At 38.2% G+C, this 25,149-nt stretch overlaps 1 protein-coding gene across 1 annotated transcript in view; it reads left to right on the top strand.

The window, feature by feature from the left end:
• LOC127448038 (titin-like) overlaps positions 1 to 25,149 on the top strand; it is a 51,537-nt gene that overhangs the window by 10,118 nt on the left and 16,270 nt on the right. The window contains exons 8-39 of the mRNA XM_051710299.1: positions 3,986 to 4,227; positions 4,323 to 4,428; positions 5,200 to 5,439; positions 5,756 to 5,821; positions 5,910 to 6,168; positions 9,855 to 9,903; positions 10,422 to 10,625; positions 10,713 to 10,855; positions 11,029 to 11,210; positions 11,702 to 11,932; positions 12,044 to 12,282; positions 12,435 to 12,676; positions 13,314 to 13,478; positions 13,564 to 13,732; positions 13,829 to 15,525; positions 15,624 to 15,905; positions 16,019 to 16,285; positions 16,404 to 16,676; positions 16,793 to 17,056; positions 17,175 to 17,435; positions 17,665 to 17,925; positions 18,022 to 18,285; positions 18,400 to 18,660; positions 18,751 to 19,011; positions 20,143 to 20,403; positions 20,500 to 20,641; positions 20,742 to 20,910; positions 21,015 to 21,246; positions 21,777 to 22,061; positions 22,205 to 22,330; positions 22,435 to 22,623; positions 23,348 to 23,737. Coding sequence (XP_051566259.1) covers positions 3,986 to 4,227; positions 4,323 to 4,428; positions 5,200 to 5,439; positions 5,756 to 5,821; positions 5,910 to 6,168; positions 9,855 to 9,903; positions 10,422 to 10,625; positions 10,713 to 10,855; positions 11,029 to 11,210; positions 11,702 to 11,932; positions 12,044 to 12,282; positions 12,435 to 12,676; positions 13,314 to 13,478; positions 13,564 to 13,732; positions 13,829 to 15,525; positions 15,624 to 15,905; positions 16,019 to 16,285; positions 16,404 to 16,676; positions 16,793 to 17,056; positions 17,175 to 17,435; positions 17,665 to 17,925; positions 18,022 to 18,285; positions 18,400 to 18,660; positions 18,751 to 19,011; positions 20,143 to 20,403; positions 20,500 to 20,641; positions 20,742 to 20,910; positions 21,015 to 21,246; positions 21,777 to 22,061; positions 22,205 to 22,330; positions 22,435 to 22,623; positions 23,348 to 23,737 — 8,422 coding nt within the window. The remainder of the gene's footprint in view (positions 1 to 3,985; positions 4,228 to 4,322; positions 4,429 to 5,199; positions 5,440 to 5,755; positions 5,822 to 5,909; positions 6,169 to 9,854; positions 9,904 to 10,421; positions 10,626 to 10,712; positions 10,856 to 11,028; positions 11,211 to 11,701; positions 11,933 to 12,043; positions 12,283 to 12,434; positions 12,677 to 13,313; positions 13,479 to 13,563; positions 13,733 to 13,828; positions 15,526 to 15,623; positions 15,906 to 16,018; positions 16,286 to 16,403; positions 16,677 to 16,792; positions 17,057 to 17,174; positions 17,436 to 17,664; positions 17,926 to 18,021; positions 18,286 to 18,399; positions 18,661 to 18,750; positions 19,012 to 20,142; positions 20,404 to 20,499; positions 20,642 to 20,741; positions 20,911 to 21,014; positions 21,247 to 21,776; positions 22,062 to 22,204; positions 22,331 to 22,434; positions 22,624 to 23,347; positions 23,738 to 25,149) is intronic.

Below are 25,149 nucleotides of genomic sequence, written 5' to 3'. Positions count from 1 at the left end.
AGTGCTGAAGAAGTAATCCAAAGTATTTAGAATACGTTACTGACCTTGAGTAATCTAATGGAATACGTTACAAATTACATTTTACAGCATGTAGTCTGTAATCTGTAGTGGAATACATTTCAAAAGTAACCCTCCCAACCCTGGTTATATGTTTATTGTTTAACTGCAAAATTTGAACTATTTACAAGTATTTACATTGATTTGTTGAACACATGCTAAAACAGGTACTGTCTCTTTAAAAAAACTGCCATTTCTGTAAAGAGCATCTGTAAATGAGCGCATGTTAAGAGAGAGGACTCGAATAGCTGTATCTCATCTGTGCTATGCATGATTAGAATCAAATGTTAAATTATTATTTTTTTTTTTTTTGATCAACAACTGACTATACAGAACAGAAATGGTATTAAAAGAGACATTATTCAATGACAAATAGGTTGTGTGGATCTTTAAATATATATACATTTTAGCTGCATAGCGTGAAATTTGGTTGCAAATATGAGTAATTTCCTCTCATTGTAGTAGAGGGTTGACCATAGAGTAAAAGATCAGTCTTGGGATTTAAGAATTGATGTCGAGATCGTTCAAATGAAGATCACAATTCACGATGCATCGTGAAAATCAGTATTTTTACCCTCCCCTAATAAAAACACGCAGCTCTGAAATAAGTATCCTTTGAGCCAAAGGTCAGTGTGTGATGTTTCGATCTTCTATTGGTCACGCGTCCTCTTGTCATACAGATTTGCAGTTCACAGTTCATCAAACTTGAACTTTGTTATGCAGCGTTGTACGAAATTTCTTCACATGATCTTGCGTTTCTGGTCTCCCACATTTGAATGGGAGTGAATGGAGTGCTAAGTGTAGTGTGAAAGGGGCGGACATACTAGACTTTGAGCATGCACATTTTTTTCAGACGAAGCAACAGACCAGGTTATGATGTCACGTAGGGGAGCTTCTGATATTAGTAAATAACTCAACAAATAACAAAAAATATAATATAATTATTATTTTTTTAAATATACAATTTGCTCACTTTCCAGCAGCAATAAAACACACAGCTTTGAAATATGTATCCTTTGAATTCAGCAAAGAGGTCAGCGTGTGACGTTTCTATCTTCTATTGGTCACGCGTCCTCTCATCATGCAGATTTACAATTCTGATTTCTACAAACATGAACTTTGGTACACAGTGTCATATGAAATTTCTTCACATGAGCTTGCGTTTCCGGTCTCACATGTTCGGATGCATTTGAATGGGAGTGAATTGAGCATGAAGTGTAGTGTGACCTCCCCTTTAAGCCCTGTTCACATCGTAAATGACATTGACACTTGCTGACGCTAGAATCTGCGATCTGTGTCGCTGGTGGGCGTTCTTACTGCTATGTTTTAATGTTATTGGTGGACTGCATGTCTGGCCATAGTAGCTTTGGAAATGCTGATTACAGATTATACTGCCGGTAAAACTAAGATATCATTCTAATTTGACAAGGAATACGTTCTATTGCTTCTAAAAATTAACATTTTGCACAAGAGAATTTTTTTTTACATAAGCTTCTGCAGTGCTCAATGCAGCATGGACAAAATTAACGATCTATCAATGTATGAAATAAACACACTCAGAATGCCAACACAGTTTTCCATAATTTTTATTAGGCAGTATCCATGTATGTGGTTACAGACAAATGAAAGAACAGTGAAATCGCTCACAGAAACTTTTAACTTCTCTTGCCTGCACTTGACTCCAATGTCTCATACACTCACTGGAGACGGGTGACGTGAGCTCCACTGTCTTCACTCTCATTGGTATTCGCTCGCAAATGTCGCTCGTCATTTGGATAAAGTTGAAACGTTTTCAACTTTGTCTTGTCGATCTCTATTGCCAACGGTCACTGCAGCTTGTGTCGCTAGATGTTGCTGTGCTCTCATTGAAAATGAATGGGATTGTGTCGCTTTGTCGTGTGATGCCTTCGGCGGTGTGAACGGGGCTTTACTCTGCTGGGATACCTGTGTGAACCTGAGGGAATTTACTATATAAGTCCTCTAAAAAATTACACTGGGACCAGTTGGTTTAAAATAATTTAATAAAATGGCTAAGAAAAGTGACATTAGCATTTGTTTGCTGATGCCACTTGGTTTCATATTTTGATCTATTACAATGACATCAAGACATTTTAATTGTGACCATTACCTCTCCAAAAGTGTTCAAATACGTTTTGGTGATACTTTTTTATGTTTTTCTTTTTCTGTAATGGTTGGAATTTCTATATGATTCTGTAAATACTAATGATACTGTATCCTGTAACCTAATTCTAATTGCATGTAAAAAGGAGAATCGAAACGTGGATGAGAAAAGTGTTGCTGTTGCCACTGTGGTGGCAGCAGTGGATGAGGCTTGTAGACATAGGCCACTCAGTGGCTCTGTAGAGCAACCCAGTGTTGAAACCGGCATAACTACAGTACACATTATGTCTCAAAATGAGCAGGTAGCTTGGTCATTTAGTGCTGTGGTCACCACCCATCCCAAACTCATACCTCCATTTTTGGGTTTCTACTTAATCCACAAAATATTTACATGAATACAAATTTCACACTTCCATTTTTTCACCCATCACTTCTTCCTCCAATAATAAAAAAACATAATAATAAAATAAAATAAAAATGTTTTGTTTACAACAATTTGTGATTTTCCCCTCTCATATTTCTATAGAGATCTCATAAGGAAATCAAAGAGGATTATGTCACAAATGTGACAACTCAATCAAATATCAGTATTGGTGTTTCAACTACTTGTGAGAGATCCTTGGGAGCGATCTCAACAACTACAGAGGTAGAATATAGTATATGACAATAATATTTCAATTATGGACACTTCTAAAGCGTTAAACTAACTTTGTTGCATCTTAGACCAGCTAAAGTCTAAAAATTTTGGAGTACAAGTGATTATTTATGAAACATCACTAATTTCCTTCTTCTTCCCTATCGTGTAATCATCTGAATTCGTTATTTTCCTCTCCTTGTTGTATTATCCCCCAGTATCATAACAGATCACACCAAACATGGCAGTTGTTGATCTCATAACTTACAGTATATCCAAACCTTCTTTGCCACCTACATGCTGTCAGGAGCTGGCTGCTGATGTTCAGAACATCTTTCCTCTTTTCCATTTACTTTTGCTTTATTTTACAAAGAGAATGTGTTTAAGAGCAACATTTGAAAGGCTGAATTTTGTTAGAGCTCTGCATAGCAGGTTCCAGATGCTCAAAGCTAGTTTAAAGACAAAGTTGTTAGACAAAGGAGTTAGATGAAATATGTCATCTAAGGGATAATGTACAGTGCCGTAGATTAGATGAATCAAATTAAATTACATTTAAATACAGTAAATGAAATTACTGTACATGTAGATGAAATATGTAATGGACAATGTACAGGATAATTAACCCTGAAGGGGTTTATTTTGTGATAGTGACCATCTGATCGCACATTATTCTGCTTATTACACAGGATTAAGTGGACATAAAATATTGATTTGAAATGACTTTATTATGTGAAAAGGAGGCTGTGTAGTGATAAGAGAGAAATCACACTAGGTATTTAGGAAATCGGTTGCTTGGCACATTGGTCAACTATACAGTCCAGCAGTCATTGTACAAAAATATTTGGCTGCAGAATGCCACAATCCACCAATCAGAATTCAGTATTTCAGAGAGCTGCGTAATAAAGACATATAAACCTATTCTTTGGATGGATTATAAATGCAAGCAAGCCATGTGAATGTTACCCATGAATCAATGTAGTTCCTAAATGGAACAATTTCCACAGTTTTTCACAGTTTTCAACATACTAATATTTATAGTTCACAACATCAATGGGTGGTTTATTTTTGAGCTTTTGTCCCATATTGTTGTTATCCTTTACTGTACCTTTAGATGTGTACTCTATACATATGTGCATGCGTGATAATGAAATGATGAATGATTGCTCTTGCCAGGGTGATGGAAAAAAGGCAGAGGCCGTGGCCACTGTGCTGGCAGCTGTCGATCATGCACGTATACGAAAGCCCACACATACTGAAGTGGCTCAGATGGAGGAAGAGGCTGATATAAGACAGCAGGACATGCTAGCCACTAAGCAACAGGTCACAAGTAAAAAGGAGGTGTTGCTAATTCCCCCTGAAATCCCAACTGCCACTACTAAGCAAAGTGTACATGTTACCCAGGTTAGAAGGATAACGTAAAACAAGACAACGTAAACATGATTTTTTTTTTTTTTTTAAATTGCATATCTGCTTTCAAATATTCCTCTGTTGATTTGCAATAGATTCAGAGAAGTACAGAGGTTAGCTCCAATGTGGAGACTGGCTTTGCACCATCCCCAGTTCCACATTTCACAGTATCAAAAGTTACTGTACCAAAAGCAGATCAAAGCTATGAGGTAAGAATTGGTGATTATAGGCAAGCAGTGAAATAAAAACCTCTCCTCTCTAAAGTGTTTAACCAACTGTATGAACCATATGAAATAAATCTGAAATGTATTTCCTTTCAATTTAAATTGTTCTCCTGCTTGCCTGAAACAGTTATTAAACAGTTATTCTTTAGTAGATTAATGCACAGTGGGGTCCAAAAGTCTGAGACCACATTGAAAATCTGGCAATAAACCTGACAATAAAAGTTTTTTTATAATTTCAAATTATAGGTTTAACAACAAATAAATATTTAGGATTCGGCTCTCTTAATAGGTCACTAATTAAGTGTAAACTAATTTGTGACTATGTTAAGTCGTTTTGTACAAAAGGTCAGATTATCTTCAGATTAAGTATTTTCATTAATTGTCTCTGACTTCTGGACCCCACTGTATGAGTAGGATCTAATATTAACATTATGCTGGATCACTATCCCCTAACAATTTTATTGCCTATCCAGACATTCAATAATTTTTTTTTTTTTTTTTTTAAATACACCCTGATTACCATATATTTAAGTTTCACAATAACTTTAAACATAACATCCATAGTTTGTCCATCAAACTCTTAGAATTAATTAAATCATCGGAGTAAATGACCTGTCTGTTAAATTGCTAACCAATTAATTTTCACACCGGCCTTCTAAAATTTAATTTCCCGACGATTGCCCTCTGTGTGGCTAAACAGAAATGAATTTGTTTTGTATTATTCTGTGGTAACATTACTCTTCTTAGGTTGGTCAGGTTTCAATCGCAGGTTCTGCTATTGCCACACTACAAAAAGAGTTATCCTCAGCAACTGCTGCTCAAAAGATCATCAAGCCCATCAAGCCTCCAACATATAAGATTGTGGAGACTCGTGTTGCCCCAGAGCTGACCCCTCCTCTGTTTAGAGACACTGCAGAGAGATATCAGACGCATTTTGACACAGAGTTACACAGACAGATAGGAGTTTCATTTACTGGCCAAGAGTGGGACACACAGGTTTGTAGTCTGACATGGTACCCACTCGTAAAGCTAACATCACCAGTGTGATTCTTTATCAAATGGAGTCTTGTGTGGTTGGTATCACTTAATGAAGGATGCCTCAAAGCTAACCATTTTCCTTACAGATCTCACTTGGTATACTGAGGATTTCTCCTCATCATCATCTTATAATCTTTATCAGAATTTTTGTTGTTGTTTTGTTTCATACACAGACACACTCCTCCCTTTTTAACACCCTTTTGTTTCCTTCCGCTAACAAATAAATCATGTACAGAAATCTAGAAACTGGAAACAAATGTTATTTTTCCCACAGGTTGTTGAGACTGCAGCAATCCCCTCAGCTATCAAAGAGCCTGTTAGGCCACCTACCTTGATAGCAGTAAGTGTGCATTTTGGTGAAATGTTGATTCTAGATCAGTTTGTCACTTGAAAAATCACTAAATAAAGATTGGTGTGTTTTTCTTTAGGGTTTGAAAAACGTGACTGTCACTGAGGGAGAGTCTGTGACTCTGGAGTGCCAAATTTCAGGCCACCCCTCCCCAGCCATTATGTGGTTTAGAGAGGATTATAGAATCGAAAACTCCATTGATTTCCAGATTACTTATGAAAATAGCTATGCCCGCTTGGTGATCCGCGAAGCCTTTATTGAAGATAGTGGTCGATTTTCATGCACTGCTACCAGCGAGGCTGGAACTATAAGCAGCTCCTGCTACCTGCTTGTCAAAGGTACATCTTTGCTTCAGATAACTGGGCAACACATTACAGAAAGGTTCTATACATTAACATTATTTAATGCATAAGGCATCATGGAAAAACAATTAAGAATATTGATAACACTTAACAATAAAGTGCCATTTGTTAACATGAAATAACAATGAACAACACTTTTACAGCATTTATTAATGTTTGTTCATGATAATTACAACATTAATACATTTTTTTAAATCTAAAGTTGTATATGTTAACATTAGTTAATGCAATATGAACTAACATTAAATAACTATGAACAATTGTAATTTTATTAGCTAACAAAGCTTAATAAATGCTGTAATAAATATATTGTTCATTGTTAGTTAATGATACCTAATGCATTATGAACCTAATGTTAACAAATGGCACTTTATTGTAGTGTTACCAGAATATATTTTATACATCATTTATTAATCTTGGTTAATGTTAACTTAAAAACTATTCAATGTTATGCATAGTTTAAAATGCATCAACTATGGATGGTCATGTGATGCCATGCGAGGTTCAGACGTGTTAACGGCGAGCTCTGCGCACTTTGCTAGTTTTAACACTATTAATGACATAAACCGGTGAGATTCGATACACTCTGTTCCATAACTGTTCTAGGAGGACAATATGTAAAAGAATTCTAAATCCTCGGGCTCTGGAGACATTAAAAGACAATTACATGCTCAAGCTGACACCCCCGAGAAGGACCCGAGCCAGGGAGTCAATTTGGTCAGAGAAAAGAGGGAAATTTGGCGAGAGATGTTGAACATATCGGCAATGCTGACGAAGGTCGTTGCTGACTTGGAGGATCTTGCTGTAATACGTCGATCGATCACTGCCATGGAGACGAAATTCTCTGAGGTGATTACAAGAGTGGGGGATGTCGAGAAACGGATCAATTATCTGGAGTCATCGGAGAGGGAATTATCTGCTAATCCGCTAGCGACCAAGGTGGATTTGGAGTGTGTCTGGAAGAAGTTGTAGGATATGGAGAACCGTAGGCGGTGGAATAATGTCCGAATCGTCAGAATTCCTGAGGCCGAAGAGGGTCAGGATATGGTGAAATTCCTGGACGGGCTCTTTCCGAATCTGCTTGACATAACAGGCCATAAGCTGGAAATCGAGCGAGATCACAGGGTTCCGGCTCGGCGATCTGCTGAGGGAGACAGGCCCCTATCAATTCTGGCCAAATTTCTGAGATCACCCGATAAAGATCTTGTGTTACGTGAGGCGAGGAGTAAAGGAAGGCTTTCTTGGAAGAACCACAGCATCTTCTTGTTCCCAGACTTTGCAAATTCGACAAGAGAGAAACGTGATCAATTCAAGGAATGCAAGTAACTCTTACATCAGTGGAAGGTCGCTTTTGCACTGATATTCCTGGCCAAATTGAGAATAGATGCTAAGGATGGCAGTAAAACATTCACATGCCCACAGCTAGCAACGTCCTTCATAAAGTCAATAGAGTAAGTTATTTTGTGGTACTCACGTTGCAGCCGAGTAGACCAACTCACTGAACATTCACTTGACTGTTCGAGGAAACTGAGCGCCTTTTTTGTTTCTTTTTGTGCTGGTTCCGCCTAACGGCTGGAGTTTGTTTTGTGGAGTAACACTCCTTCGGGACAGTTTTGTGATCTGGCGGGCACCTTCCAGTGGCCCCGACAAGGCATAAAGTATTTGGGTATTTTATTCCGAGCAAATTTGGGTGATTTAGTTAGAGTTAATTTTGACCCTTTAATAAAAAGGTTTTTGAGCGACGTGGGCAGGTGGGCTTCATTACATTAATCTATGATTTATCTATGAAGGTTAATGTTATTAAAATGAATTGTATTCCAAAATTCAACTACCTGCTGCAGTCTCTCCCTATAGATGTCCCCATCTCTTATTTCAAGCATAGCTTAGTCCTTCATTTGGAATGGTAAACGTCCCAGATTACATTTCATTAAGTTGCATAGTCCGATTGACAAAGGTGGACTAGGCCTACCCAAGATTTTGCTTTATTATTATGCATTCGGTCTCAGACATTGACTCATTGGTCGCTTCCACCTGAGAGAGCCCCTCCCTAGTTTTGTATCGAACTTGGAAGTTCTTGCCCCTATTTCACCATTGCAAAGCCTTTCTATCAAACTAATCAGAGAAGTTATGTTACACCCCGTTATCTCGCATTTGCACTCGGTATGGACAAAAGAGTCCAGAGTGTTTAATTCAGACATTTATTTAAATGTTGCCTCGAGCATATAGCTGAACCCAAAATTATGTATTAATAAGTCCCCTTTCTGCTGGTCAGAGTGGATTGTGAGGGTGGTTAATACATTCGGTGACCTACATGAGAGTGGAGTGTTGAGATCCTTTGAAAATTTGGTTCAACATTTTGGGATTCCTAGGTCTCAGTTCTTTAGGTATTTACAGCTGCGCCATCTGCTCTGTACCCTAAAGCGGCAGATACTCTGGGAGTGGTGATTACTGCTTTTGGGAAAGATCATGAGGCATCAGTGTATTACTCCCTGCTAATTCAGAGTCTGGGGGACGGAGCTTTAACTTCTATCAAGAGATTATGGGAGAAAGATTTAAACTTGGTATTAAAGGAGGGAGTGTGGGCTAGGATTCGAAAAAACATCAAGTCTGCATCTAGAGATGCAAGGGTACACCTTATGCAATTCAAGATTTTACATAGATTCTATTGGACCCCCTGTAGATTGTATAGGCTTGGTTTTAAAGACACACCCACCTGCTTGTGATGCCAATCAGAAGATGGAGACACAACCCATGTTTTTTGGTGGTGTGTTAAGATCCAAGAATTTTGGTTGAAGGTTCAGAGTTTTATGTGTGACGTATTGGGCACTCAAATTTCATTTTGCCCCAGACTCTGTATTTTAGGCGATGGGTGGTCATCAATAAAGGGAATAAACACATAAAAAATTGGGTCCTAACCAGTGTTATTATCGGCAGACATATTGTTCTAAGGGGTTGGAAGTCGGCTGGAGTGCCCTCATTTCAAGAGTGGTGCACAGAGATGGGGTGGGTGGCAGCATTCAAGGAAATGTCATGTTGAATGCTGGGTAACTTATATTTATTTGATAGGAAATGGGGCAGCTATTTGACATTCTTGGAGGGCTCTTGGGGAGAGAAGTATAGTTTTAAATGTGTGATTATTATATTTTGTGTGTGTGTGTGTGTGTGTATACTCATGTGTGACCATAGGGATGTATGTTGAGGGTCAGGGTGGGGTTGGGGATTGGGAGGGGGAGGGGTAATTGTGGGGGTTAAATGTTGATTCTGTGAATATATGTTTTGCTTTTCTTTGTTAATTGTATGAATCAATAAAAAATGTTAATCAGAAAAAAATGCATCAATTATGTTAATGTTAACAAATTTTAATGTTGAAATGTAAACATAGAAATGAACATGAACCAAGAGTAATAAATGCTGTAAAAGTATTGTTCATTGTTAATACATGTTAACTCTTAGGTTAACTAAAGTTAACATATATAACTTTATGTATATAACTTAATACTGTATATTTTAAATTATTATGATGATTTAACAAAAGATGTCTCAATTCATAAAGAGCAAGATACCCTCCCAGCTTTTTATCTTGTGCAAAAATTATGGAAAACTACAAATAAACAATATTTATTTATTTATAATGGTATTACTCCTTTTCCCCAACTATACAGTGTCTGAGGAGATTGAAAGCAGAGAGGAGATTACTGTTCAGAAGAAACAGTAAGTTGCACAATCAAAAGGGCAAGGAGACATTAGTTACTACAATGGCCATTCTCAGCACTGCTATTTTTTAAAAGCTTTCAAGTGAAACTGTTATTTTACCCAGAAAATGGTAAAAGGTCTAAATCCATAGTGATCATACACCAGGCAGTGCAATGAGAAATTTAGCTTTTGTTAATTTCACATTCATTGAAGGTAAAAATAAATGAGGAGAGATTATGTGAAAAAAATAATACAATACCTTAATCACAGATAATAATATCCAGAAGAGATTATGTATATTTCTCAGAGGACCCCAAAATTAACAGATAAACAATAGGTAATGTGCTCTGATGTTTTTACCAAGGTTGTGTGAGAAAAGCATGGAAGTTCGATTTGAATGGGCTTAAAAATGACAAAATCTCTCCATCTGAATAGGGCTTTTGACCTTATTTAGTGAAAGGGATAGCCAAAAGGAAACTTATTATTTAATTATTTAAAATAATTACTTATTTTGTGTGTTTTTTCTTTTAAACAAGGACTGTCATTGAAGCCAAAGAGGACACCATGTCTCAAGTTTCCGTAGACACTGGAACCCCTGCAGCTCCATTTTTTGTGAAGAAGCCAGTGGTTCAGAAACTAGTCGAGGGTGGCAGTGTTGTCTTTGAGTGCCAGATCGGAGGCAGCCCTAAACCCCATATTTACTGGAAGAAGAGTGGAGTTCCACTCACTACTGGATACAGGTTTGATTTTGTGCAAGTGCAGCTCATATTTAGGTGATCTGTTTAAAGCAAAACAGTAAGCCCATACTTTCCCTGTCAATTTAACAGATATATTGTTAGCTATAACAAGGACACAGGGCAATGCAAGTTGGAGATTTCTATGACATTTGCTGATGATGCTGGAGACTACACCATCTTCGCTAAGAACCAACATGGAGAGGCCTCTGCTTCCACAAGCCTTCTTGAGGAAGGTTAGTTTTGACTGAGACAAACCTTATTAATGAACAGTGTATGAAAGAGACCAGTTTTTAAAAAGGCTTTTCATAAATCTAAACTTGTTTGATTACTAATTAAACAAGCTGTGAACTGAACAATCAATTACTTATGATTAAAAAACTATCAACATTATGATATGCTTCTACAGAGGAATTTGAATCCTATATGAAGAAACAGGATGTGACATACATAACGGAAGTGACGACAGTGGTACAGGAATCCAAAGTGGCAGATGTTCCCCCTGTTGTTTTAAGTGAATATGAAAAAGTGCTTATGCAGAGGAGGATGGCTCAACAAACACGAATGATGCAGTCCTTCATCTCAGAGACGGTATGAACAAATACATTTGTGACTTTATGATTAAGGATTTAAGTAATTTTTGTAATGTGATTTATGTGATATTTTGAGGAATAGTTGTCCTAAAATGTGAAATTCTGTCATTATCTACTCCCATAATGTTGCTCCATTACAGCCTGTTCTCTACAATACAGTGGCAGTGGATAGTGCCTCACTTTAAAGCTTTAAAAAGGATCCAAAATATCCACGGCAAAAATAAATAAATAAATAAATAAAATAAAATAAAATAAAAATAGTCCATGCGGACTATCGTACATGTATGCCTTCGGTAGACTTGGAATATGACGCATGAGCCACATAAGAGAGTCATTCGGGTTTGGAACGACATGAGTGTAAATTAGAAAAGAATGTTCATTTTTGGGAAATTATATTTTAATTTGCATACATAAATGCCTCCAAGAAATTCTGAGAAATAATTTATTTATGATTCATTAAAAAATAATAATAAATTGCATTATTTTCAGGAGTTTCACATTTCTGCAGTCGAGCAAAGAATAATCCAAGAGATTGAAAACGGCATCCTTAAAATAACATACCAAGAGATGGTGATTGAAGATGGTGAAGAGATGGTCATGAATACTGCCGAGCATGAGGCTGTCGGATCCTCATTTAGCACTCCAGTCAAAAGCTACAGAATTTTGGAAGGAATGGGTGTCACTTTCCATTGCAAGATGGAAGGAAAACCATTACCAAAGGTAAATGCTAATTGTATTGAAGGGCAGTATTTTTTACAGCAACATTTCTAGAAAGGTATCTCATTACCTTTTCTGTGTGTAAAATAATTTCAGATAATTTGTGTTTAATAGATTGCCTGGTATAAAGATGGCAAGCGCATTAGGCATGGAGGGCGCTATCAGATGGAGCTTCTACAGGATGGTAGAGCCAGTCTGCGCCTTCCTGTGGTGCTGCCAGAAGATGAGGGCATCTATACTGCATTTGCCAGCAATATGAAGAGTAACGCTGTCAGTTCCGGAAAGCTCTATGTGGAGTCCACTGCAGCTGCTCAGCCTTACTACCCTCAGGCCGAAGCAGTAAGGAGAGTACAGTGAGTGTCACTTTGCATAACTAAGCTTTGCCTAACTGAAATTCATGAACTTTACTTTATCCCTGGATTGACTGTTCTGTGAACAGGATTGACTCTTCTGTGGTTTAGGAATACAAGTTAAAAGAAACGTGTTATGTTTTTACTGTTTTTAGGTCTTCATCTCCAATGTCTGCACCCTCAACTAGCTACTCCCCTGGTCGTTCTCCTGCACGGTCTGTTAGCCGTTCTCCTGCTCGTAGACTTGATGACACAGATGAGACCCAACTGGAGTGGCTGTATAAGCCTGTGTTTGTACAGAAGCCATCATCCTTCAGGTGTTCTGAGGGACAGACTGCAAGGTTTGATCTGAAAGTAGTTGGAAGACCCATGCCTGACACCTACTGGTTCCACAATGGTAAGTGGTTTTCAGCATTAAAGGGATACTTCTCCCAAAACTGAATGTCATTTACTCACATTTATGTAATTCCAAACCCATATCCATTGAACACAAAAGGCAGAATTTTGGGCTCAGTCACCATTCACTTTCTATGCATCTTTTTTTCCATGCAATGAAAGTCAATGGTGACTGGGGCTGACATTTTGCCTCACATCTCTGTTTGTGTTCCTTGGAGGAAAGAAAGTCATAGGGGTTTAGAATAACATGAGGGTGAGTAAATGATTACATAATTGTACATTTTGTGTGAACTATCCCTTTAATTGCTAAATGATGTGTTCTTTTCTGCTTTCTTGATGTTTGCTTTCTTTCTTGCTTGCATGTACACTCTCAGTCTTGACTGAAATGTTTCTCATGATCTTAAAAATCTTTTGATCTGAAGGCGTATGCTTAAATGTTTGAAATTAGTTTTTAAATTAATTTTTTTTAAAAAGTTTTGAAATTGATGACTTGGACCAAATAATAAAGAAAAGCAGCCAATAAGTGCCCAACATTTCAAAACTTTGACAGTTCAAAACTGACCGGTAGTGTATGTGTAAAAAAACATAATAGAAACTGAAATTTTATTGTTTTTCCTTGATTATTATCTTTACCAAAGGGCAACAAGTGGTCAATGACTACACCCACAAGATTGTGGTAAAGGAGGATGGAACTGAGTCAATGATTGTAGTTCCTGCAATGCCTCAGGATTCTGGAGAGTGGATTGTAGTTGCTCAGAACAGAGCAGGAAAGACAACTGTTTCTGTGACTCTCACTGTTGAAGGTAACATCATTTTATTGTTCTGGAAATTTGTTTTAAGCTCTAGACTTGTGTGACACATTGTATAAACGTGTCTTATCTTTTACAGCAAAGGAAAATTTGGTCCGACCTCAGTTCATAGAAAAGCTAAAGAACATCAGTGTTAAGCAGGGAAGTTTAGTTGAGTTGGCAGTGAAAGCCATTGGAAACCCCCTTCCTGACATTGTCTGGCTTAAAAACAGTGATATCATCTCTCCTCAAAAATACCCTCACATCAAGTAAATGATTTGCTTCTCAAATTTAAAATTTTGTTGAGTTATGGCTAGCTGTTTTATGTTATTTATCTATGTTCAATGTTCAAATTCTTATTTCAGAATTGAGGGTACCAAAGGAGAAGCACATTTCAAGATTCCACAGACCTCTGGCTCAGACAGTGCATGGTACACAGCCACAGCTATAAACAAAGCTGGCAGAGATACCTCCCGCTGCAGAGTCAGTGTTGAGGCAGAGTTCACCGAACCCGAACCAGAAAGAAGACTCATCATTCCCAAAGGGACATATAAGGCTAAGGAAATTGCTCCACCAGAGATTGAACCGCTGCATCTTCGCTATGGCCAGGAACAATGGGAAGAGGGTGACCTCTATGACAAGGAAAAGCAACAGAAGCCACATTTCAAAAAGAAGCTTACTTCCGTCCGGATGAAGCGATTTGGTCCTGTGCACTTTGAGTGTAGACTCACCCCTATTGGTGACCCAACCATGATTGTTGAGTGGCTGCAAGATGGCAAGCCACTTGAAGCTGCTAACAGGCTGCGCATGATCAATGAGTTTGGTTATTGCAGTCTTGTTTATGAAGTTGCTTATTCCAGAGATAGTGGTGTCATTACTTGCAGAGCCACCAACAAGTTTGGTGCTGACCAGACCTCCGCAACGTTGATTGTGAAGGATGAGAAGAGTCTGGTAGAGGAGAGTCAGTTGCCAGAGGGAAGGAAAATACAAAGAATGGATAAAATGGAGCGAATTGCTCATGAGGGTGCACCCTCTGGAGTAACCAGAAATGACATGACTGAGAAGTCCAAACCAGAGATAGTCTTGCTCCCAGAACCCATACGAGTGTTTGAGGGGCAAACAGCGAAATATCGCTGCAGAGTGACTGGTTACCCAACTCCCAAAGTCAACTGGTACCTCAATGGACAGCTCATTCGGAAGAGCAAAAGATTCAGACTGCACTATGATGGCATTCACTACCTGGAAATCACAGACTGTAAAATCTATGATTCTGGAGATGTCAGAGTGTTGGCTGAGAACCCAGATGGTACAGCTGAACACACTGTAAAGCTTGAAATCCAACAGAAAGAAGACTTCAGGTCAATTTTGCGCCGTGCTCCTGACATGAAGGCTCCGGAGGCACCTGGCACTGAACCTGGCCGGGTATCCTTTGATGTTGTGAAGGTGGATAAACCTGCAGAGGCTTCACAAGCAAAAGAGGTTGTTAGACTGAAGAAGGTGGAAAGACTTGTTCATGAAAGATCTACAGAAGAGACGGAAGAGCTGCGAAGCAAATTTAAACGCAGGACTGAAGAGGGGTATTATGAAGCCATATCCTCTGTTGAGATGAAGTCTCGTAAGAAGGACGAGGCGTATGAAGGCATGTTAAAGAAGAGAAAAGAAGATCTTTTGCACTGGACCAAAGAGGTGTCTGAGTCTGAAAAGGAGAAAGAGGAGGAAGAACACAAAATTACCATTCCTACAATTAGACCTGAGAAAATAGCCCTCTCTCCTAGCATGGAGGCTCCAAAGATCTTGGAAAGAATTCAGAGCCAGACAGTTTCTCAGTCTGATGAAGTTCGCTTCCGTTGTAGATTTGTTGGTAAACCAAATCCAGAGTGCCAGTGGTTCAAAAATGGAATTTTACTTGAGAAGTCAGATCGTGTTTATTGGTACTGGCTTGAGGACCATGTTTGTGAATTGGTGATCAGAGATGTCTCGGCTGAGGACTCTGCTAGTATTATGGTCAAAGCTATTAACATAGCTGGTGAGGCCTCAAGTCATGCCTTCTTGATGGTGCAAGGTATGTATTATTTGTTACTCTTATGATTATTGTTCATACAATTACTAAGTGAGGTTATCTAATAAATACTCTGTTGTTTATTTTTTATTTTTTTGCAGCCAAGCAAGTCATATCTTTTACCCAAACTCTAGAGGATGCCTATGCAAAAGAGAAAGACACAATGGTGACCTTTGAGTGTGAGACAAATGAGCCATTTGTCAAGGTCAAATGGTTGAAGAACAATGCAGAAATTTTCTCTGGAGACAAATACAGAATGCACTCTGACAGAAAGGTGCACTTCCTGTCTGTGTTGATAATCAATATGCAAGATATTGCAGAGTACACTTGTGTTGTAGCTGATGATGACCACATAAGAACTACTGCCAAACTTCATGTTGAAGGTTAGCATAAACTTATCACATTTTTCCTTTCATTTGTTGCTTTTTTTATTTAAATTTTTTAGAGTTTGAAGTTTGAAATTTTGGTCAAATGTACCATATTATCTGTTATACAGGTGCACCATTGGAAATTGTGAAAAATCTGGAAAGCGTTGAAGTGCCCGAGACATACTCTGGAGAGTTTGAGTGTGAACTGTCCCGTGAGGATGCTGAAGGCACCTGGTTCTTTGAGAACAAAGAAATTGCCCCAAGCCTAAAATATGTTGTGTCATCTCGCCGTGGCCGACACACCCTATCTGTAAAAGATGTCAGGAAGGAAGACCAGGGCAAATATACTTTCAAAGTGGGTGATCTGAAAACAAGTGCCACGCTGAAAATGAAATGTAAGTAGAATTGGAATATAATCTTCTATAAATGTACCCATGTGAATAATTTTTCCAGTAAAATAATTTTTTTAGTTAAATCTTGTGTAAACAATGTTCTTCTTTCCTCTCATTTCAGTGCGCCCTGTAACTCTGATGCAGGGACTCTCTGATCTGACTGTCTGTGAGGGTGATATAGCCCAATTGGAGGTGCGATTCTCTCAGGAAAACGTGGAGGGAACATGGATGAAAAATGGTCTGCCTATCTCTGCCACTGACAGAGTTCACATTGTCATTGACAGACTTGTCCACAAACTTCTGGTGGAAAATGTCAGCAGAGATGATGCAGGAATGTACTCATATGTTGTTTCGGTTCAAGGCATTTCTACAACTGGAAAACTGACTATTCAAAGTAAGTTAGATTTTAAAGGTGATGCATAAAAATTTCTAAAAGCTAGAATACTGTTTAAAGATTGCATACACTGTATGTAATATTTTTCCTTTTTGTTTTTCTTTTTTTTTTTACAGCAATTGAAGTTGTAACCCCTCTAAAGGATGTTCATTCCATTGAGGGTACAAAGGCAGTGCTAGAAGCTAAAATCTCTGCCCCTGATGTTGCTTCTGTGAAATGGTACCAAAATAAAAAGCTCCTTGTACCTAGTGAAAGAATCCAGATGGTTGCCAAAGGGTCCAAACAGAGACTGGTCTTGAACAGGACCTTTGCTTCCGACGAAGGACAGTATAAGATGGTCGTTGGCAGAGTGGAATCAACTTGTAAACTGTCTGTTGAGAGTCAGTAGAAAAAATACAAATATGATTTCTGATAACAGAAATGCTTATTTCCTTTGGGTTTGCTTAAAGATAGATGTCATGGGTTCCCTTTGTTAACTAACATATTTTTGTTTTGCAGAGGTCAGCATCATCAAGCACATGGAGGACTGTGTGTGCACTGAAACTCAGAATGTCACCTTTGAAGTAGAACTATCCCACAGTGGAATAGATGCTTACTGGACCTTCAAGAACCAGCCTCTCAAGGCTGGAGCCAAATACAAAATTGAATCCAAAGGGAAGTGCTATAGCCTCACCATCATCCATGCCATGAAGGATGAAGAGGGACAGTATGCATTTGCAGTGGGTGAAAAGACATCCAGTGCAAAACTTACTGTGTCAGGTATGGTATTTGTTTTTTTTTCCAAATGTGGCTAAACTGGTTTGCAGGTCTTAGCTGGTTTAAGATGGTCTCCCAGCCTAACAAGCTGAAAAGTGGCCAAAAACCCTCTTAACCAGTTAAGACTAGCATATCATCTTAGACTGGTTTATATAGTCTTTTTTTTTTTCAGCAGGCACCTTAACATGCAAGATACACAGATGCTGCCTCACGGTTGTTTTTCTTCCACTAGGTGGTGCTATAATCAGGCCACTTTGTGATGTGACTGTGGCAGAATCCCAAACTGCTATGCTAGAATGTGAGGTTGCCAACCCCAACTCTGAGGGAAAGTGGCTTAAAGGTGGCCACCCTGTTGACTTTAGTGACAATGTCAGGAGCGAAGATATAGGTGCAGTCCGCCGACTTGTCTTTGTTATTACAAGACCACAAGATATCGGAGAGTACACCTATCAAGTGGCAAATTCCAAGACATCTGCCAACCTAAGGGTCGAAAGTACGTTTTACATTTTTAGTTTGAGGATTGAATTTCTTTTCCATACTAATAATATTTTCCATTACATATAACTGATTTTAAATTTGTCTTTTATAGCTGTGAAAATCAAGAAGACATTGAAGAACCAAACAGTCACTGAAACACAAGAGGCAGCATTTAGTCTTGAACTCACACATTTAGATGTGAAAGGATCCCAGTGGATCATGAATGGAATAGAAATTGTCCCCAGTGATAAATATGAGATAACTGTTGAAGGTATGGTTCACACCCTGAAGATCAAGAATTGCAACTCTCAAGATGAATCAATCTATGGATTCAAACTTGGAAAACTCTCTGCTAATGCCAGACTGAATGTTGAAAGTAAGTTAATTGTTTGACTAAAATAAAAACAAGTTGTTCTGGAAACGAAACCCAAAAAAAAAAAAAAAAAAAAAAAGATCCTTGATCCTAATTTGCGTTTTATTTCTCTTGCAGCTGTAAAGATTGTGAAAAAGCCAAAAGATGTGACCTCCCTGCTGAATGGAACTGCTTCATTTGAGCTGAGTTTGTCCCACGATGACATACCGGTTAAATGGTTGTTAAAAAACCAAGAGCTAAAACCTAGTGCCGATATTCAAATAATGTCAGAAAGGAAAGCACACAAGTTGGTCATTCAGAATGTTGTGGAAAGCAGTGCTGGAGAGTACACAGCTGTAGTTGGACATTTGCAATGTACTGCTTATTTACATGTTGAATGTAAGTACAAATTAAAAGATGTCACCATCTTACAACTAATCACACTGATGTCTAATACACATCACTAATTTCATGCAATGGTTGTTCTAGCTTTGAGAGTCACAAAGCCCCTGAGGAACACTGAGGTTCCAGAGACCCATGTGGCCACATTTGAGTGTGAGGTTTCACATTTCAATGTTCCATCCACCTGGCTGAAAAACGGAGTTGAGATTGAGATGAGCGAAAAGTTCAGGATTATGGTGCAGGGCAAACTGCATCAGCTGAAGATCATGAACACAAGCAGAGACGACTCTGCCGAATACACCTTTGTGTGTGGAACTGACAGAGTCTCTGCCACACTGACAGTTAGCCGTAAGTTCTATTCTGTAGTTGTTATTTTTGGGTACCAGAATTTAGAATAGAATAGAATAGATTTTTATTAGCCAGGTAAGATTACTCTTACAAGGAATTTGACTTGGCAGTTGCAAACAAAGGACATACATTAAGACAAATTTGCTTATAAGTACAGACAAGTAATACAATACATATTTATTTATATTATAAGACCGCAAGAAATTGTAGTCCGTGTCTCTTAGCTTCTAAGCCATGTAAATGCCAGTGTACACCTACAGTACAAGTTAACAAAATCAACTTTTGGCTGAAATACACATTTAAAGTCTTGCTCTTCCAAGAAAAGAGACTTATGTTGCACTTCTATTTTTGTCCAACCCAATGCTGTCTAGAATGAGAATGCCCCTCCCCTAAAAACATCTGCAAATGGAAACACCTGCAAAGGAGCAAGTAGCAATTTATGATGTATGGCTCTGATCAGACTAATCTCACATTAAAATCGGAAACAGTAGTTGACTTTTCTTTAGCTAAAATCAGTCTGTGCTTACTGACATTTGAAACACTGCCCCCAGTGGCTAAAGCAGTAAGTAATGTTTGGCATATGGGCATGTGTGAACTCCATTTACCAAAAGTAACATCCATGGAGGGGCACCTAAAGTGAGTTTTGAAGCAAGTTGTTTTGAGCTGTGCAGGCTGAACCCTCCTCCCCAAACCTAAACCTTACCATCAGTGGAGTAAAAATGTAATGTTACAGGGGAAAAATTTTAACCCAGGTCTCCCATACTGCTGATGCAACATTCCTCAGGTGAAGGAAAACATGCTGGAGCTGATGCAAAAATGTCTGATAGGAAATGGCTCTTGTCTGTGAGTCAGAATAATGTGTCTGATCCTAGGGTACCGGAACTCTTGGAAATAACATGCCGACTATAGGTATGATCATGTTGCTCTGACATAACTAAAGCCTACTGGATATTTGACAAAAAAAAAAAAAAAAAAAACCTTGGATATATCCCACCCCAACTTCCGGTTTCTTTAGGAAATACGTAAACACAGGACAGAAAACTGCACTCGTTAAGCGATTTCATGGGGCCTTTAAAAATTTTACAGAAATGACAAAATTCAGTCAATAAATGTTTTATCTCTCTCCCTCAGCTGTTCTCATCACATCTATGCTGAAAGACCTGAATGCACAAGAGAAGGACACCATCACATTTGAGGTGACTGTCAACTATGAAGGCATCACCTACAAATGGCTGAAGAATGGAGTAGAAATCCGATCAAGTGATAGATGCCAAACTCGCACCAAGCAGTTCACTCACTCTCTCACAATCCGTAACATTCACTTTGGAGATGTTGGAGAGTACAAATTTGTGGCCGGATCTGCTAAAACATCAGCAAAACTGTTTGTTGAAGGTAAAATTTGTTCCATTATTAAATTATTCTTCTTATTTATATTTTGTATGTTCTTTCTGTTCTGATCATGTAATTTTCTTTTGTGATCAATTTAAGCTCGTGTCATTGAATTCACCAAGCACATCAAAGACATAAAAGTTACTGAGAAGAAGAAGGCCGTTTTTGAATGTGAACTCTCTGAGCCTTATGTCATGGTAACATGGATGAAAGATGGTCAGGAACTTGAAATTTCTGAAAGGCACTGCAGATATTTATTGGTTTTCCCTATCCATACACAGTTTTGCTCTTTGACATTTGAAGTGCAGTGTCCTAATGGAGATATCATCTCCACCCCTTAGGTTCAAAGTCTCCACAGAAAGACACGTGCAATGTCTGATGATCCAAATGGTGCGCATGTCTGATGCCGGTGAATACTCTGTGGTTGCTGGCTCTAGCGTATCTAAGGCCTACCTCACAGTTGAGGGCAAGGATGTGCGTATCAGCGAACCTGCAGAGAAAGAAATCACTGTAAGTTCCAAGTTGTCTTCGTGACGTGTATCACTATATTATTAGAAAATTGACAAATTAAGATCTGTCTATAAACAATGAGTTCATTCATCTTTGTAATCTAGGTGCTTGAGAGACAACGAGCTACAATTGAATTTGAAGTCAGCGAAGATGACATTGAGGGTCGCTGGCTGAGAAATGGAGTTGAGATCCAGTTCTCTGTAGATCAGCATTTCAGCTATGTGACTATTAGAAAAACCCATCGCCTGACAATCACAGAAACCTACAGAAGTGATGCAGGACAATACACATTCATTGCTGGAAAGAACAGGAGTGTGGTGACCCTACATGTCAACAGTGAGTGTCATCTTAAAGCTTTGGAACTCTTCTAGTCCAGACTGTGAAGATGTTTATGCAGTGAGATACAGTATTATATCAATATTCATATACATGAATATGCCGTACATGCATACCTCGAAAGTGTATGGTGATTTTCACTATTGGGGTAAAATTGTGCTTTGGAAGTAACGAGTAAATTAACATATTTACAACACTAGAGTAAAGATTACTGAGTAAAGAATATTACCATAGTTTTTTTTTTTTATGGATTTCTTTTTTTTTCTTTGGTGTTAAACATGGGAGTATAGCCCTCTTCTATTGGCATGAGAAAGACACTTGAAAACTTTAGTTGCCATACCAAGATAAGTTTTCAGAAGAATTAAAATATCCTGTTTAACAGAAGACAACATCTTGTTAAGGTTATCCTTTTGAAATATCAGTGAGGTTGTAATTTATGAGGCTTTTATAAACATTATACTGTATACTGAATAGAATTTGTCTCTGTACTGTGATGTTGCATATGTTTTATTCTTTATTGCATTGTTCAGTCCCTGAGCCACCTCAGATCGTCAGGCACATGCAGCCTCTGTCTGTTGAAGCTGGCAAACCTGCACACTTCTCTGTTGAGGTGACAGGAACTCCTCAGCCCCTGGTGTCCTGGTATAAGAACTCTCAGGCCCTGTCTTCTGGCTTCAAGTGTAAATTCCTCAGGGAAGGAAATGAGCACACCTTGCTGCTCTTAGAGGTCTTCCCAGAGGATGCAGCTCAGTACAACTGTGAAGCAAAGAATGACTATGGAGTAGCCACAAGCTCTGCTGCACTTACTGTGGAAGGTAAAGTAAATAATAATAATAATAATAATAATAATAATAATAATAAAACAAATTCACCTGAATTAAAGGTAACAAATTTACAGTACATAGACCTGCCTCTGTCTTTTATTATTATGCCAATTATTATGCCAATTTATCCACAGTTCCAGAAGTTGTTTCCCCTGATACTGGAGCACCACTATCACCACCTGTGGTCATATCACCCTTACGTAACACTTCTGCCAATGAAGGAGAATTTGCCAGATTCCAGTGCCGAGTCTCAGGGGAAGGTAAGGCCAATTACCATTCGTTGGCATGCACAATCAAATAAATATACATTTACAGTATACAGTAATTGATGATCTGCTTATTCCTCTGATTTACTCATGTTTAGATATGGCGATTAAGTGGTATTTCAAAGACAAGGAGATCAAGCAGTCTGAAATATACAGAGTTTCTCAGTTTGATGAGAACTGTCAGCTGGAGATTGTCAGAGTTTATCCTGAGGATGAGGGCGAGTACACATGTGTTGCTCGGAACTCTTCTGGAATGGTCTCTTGCTCTGCTGTTTTGAAACTGGATGGTGAGTTGAAACTTCTTACCAGCATAACATTGGTGTTAAAGCTGTAGTTTGTAACTTATTCTGTGTTAAAAATACTTTCTTCTTACCCAGCTTAACATGCAGAGACAACTATGCATGGTTAATTTCCTCGAAGACTGTAAACTTTATTTTTGCAATTTGTTCGGTGGCGCTAGTGCTGCAGAAATGACACACTTCAGCTTTAACTAATAAGGGCATACAATAAAAATTAGAGGTGCACTCAGTACATTTTTGCTAATTGTTAAACATTTAAACAGTTTCGAAATAGTAATAGTAGAATAGTATGTTTAAAAAAATATGTTTAAAATGATGTACCTGTGCTCGAGAAAAAGCTTGATTCTACATACACTATGGTGCTAGGCGCACATTCATGAGCACCACCATGTTTAGATCATATGACCAGCCGAATATTACTTATTTCAGTTTTCACCTGTAATCGGACACTTTCACTCGGAATGTAAATGGCTGCAAAAAGCACATTTTGAGAATGACATTGGTGACAGAAAACTTCTCTTTTTGTGTTATGCTATATCTACACAAATTTTGCTGAGTGCACCTTTTATCAGTAATGTTGTTGTTTGTTGTTTGGCTGTTAATACAAAATAATTGTGCCAAAAAATGTGAAAGCAAAACAAGTTTGGTACAAGAAAAATAACTTGTGTGCACTATAGACAGTAGTTGAGGACAAATCAATACTTCCTTTCAGGACAAACGCAAATTGCGGGCTATACATCCAAGTCTCAGTCGCAAGCCACATCCAGTCTCTTCACAAGCGTTAAGTCTGTACAGAAGGAACCCATTGGCCAAAGACCCACTTTTATTCAACCTATTGCGAGCTGTGTGGTGACTCATGGGGAAGTGGCCAGATTCCATGCTTGTGTGTCTGGCATGCCAAAACCAGAGATTAGTTGGTTCCATGACCGGCAGCCTATAAAGCCTACCAAAAATATTGTCTTTCATTTCGATGAGATGACAAACACTACTACGCTAATCATAGTTGATACTTTCTCTGAGCATGCTGGGCAGTACACTTGCAAAGCAGTCAATATCGCTGGAGAGGAAGCTTGCTCAGCCAGCCTTGCTGTAACCGAAGAAGGTAATTGAGATCAAAGGAGAGTATGGCTTTTAAATTAACAGAGCACAATTAATTATGGGTAATGATTCACATCATTTTCTTTCCAAGTTTTTAAAGTACCTCTCAGTGAGTTCCCTGATCACCTTCTCTAACTTCACTTTATGAAACCTTTTAGTTGTTTGACAAGGCTCACTTTGTCCAGCAGAGAAATTCACCAGTCATTAAATAACTACGAAGTGTGATCAAGCCTGTTCAAGTTTAATCCTGTTCTGCCATTAGTTATAATTTTTGGTTTTGCATAACATACTCTAATGAAAGCCACCTGTGGTTTTTATTGTACTGTATTTACTTTAGTTTTTCCAATATAATTATACTGTCTTTGATGTACAGATATTGCAGTAAAATATCTTGATGCTTCAAGCTACTGAATGTCTATAAAATCTTATTGGAAAGGAAGGTTCTTGTATGCTTGTGGGCATACTTAGACTGTGCATATGAACATTCAGTAAATCTCCTACATGATGATAGTTGGCCAAGCAATAATCTTTTATGAGAGATCTTCATTGACATAAGCTAAATTAATTGTGAGAGGCACTAAAGTTCAGCACCTTTGACAATCGCTGTTAGTTTATGTAAGACCATGTCACTTATCCATGTTTTCCGGCCATATTAATCCCATTCCGATTCCAGTATTCTATTGTTTACTGGACAAAACTAAAGTTTCAAAGGTTGTCATGAAGATACCTACAATGTACCTACAGATTCAACTAGGTCATCCAAATTAAGGACATAGTTTGTGCATCTCTCAAATATTTATTGGTAAAGTTTAAGAGTTTAAGTTTAAGAGTTTAAGTATTATTTCTCAACACATTTTCTTTTTTTAACATACAGTTCTTCCTCAATTAGTGAATTCTATTCTATTTTATATATTAACATTTATTGATTCAAAAACAGGATTGAAGAAACAGAACATACACACAAATTATATCAAATTGTATGTCCCCACCCCTGAACAACCCCCAACACACACACACACACACTACAAACATCCAGTGGTCCAATATAAAATGAAAATATAATTTTTTATTTTTTTTTTAAACGCTTTAAGGGGGTGTATGCTACTCCCAAAAATAGGACAGAGCAGATGGCACAGCAATAAATACCTAAATAATTGAGACCTGGGAATCCCAAAATGTTGAACCATATTTTCAAAGGACCTCAACACTCCACTCTCATATAGGTCGCTGAGCGTATTAACCTTCCTTACAATCCACTCTGTCCAGCAGAAAGGGGACTTATTAATACATAATTTTGGGTTCAGCCATATGAATGTCTGAATTAAGCACTCTGGACACTTTTGTCCAGACCGAGTGCAAATGCGAGATAACAGGGTGCAACTTAACTTCTCCGGTTAGTTTGACAGAAAGGCTTTG

The sequence above is a fragment of the Myxocyprinus asiaticus genome, chromosome 11, assembly GCF_019703515.2.
Source record: "Myxocyprinus asiaticus isolate MX2 ecotype Aquarium Trade chromosome 11, UBuf_Myxa_2, whole genome shotgun sequence".
Lineage (NCBI taxonomy): Eukaryota > Metazoa > Chordata > Actinopteri > Cypriniformes > Catostomidae > Myxocyprinus > Myxocyprinus asiaticus.
The sequence above is the reverse complement of the archived record's forward strand: the minus strand, read 5'-3'. Positions and strand labels throughout refer to the sequence as shown.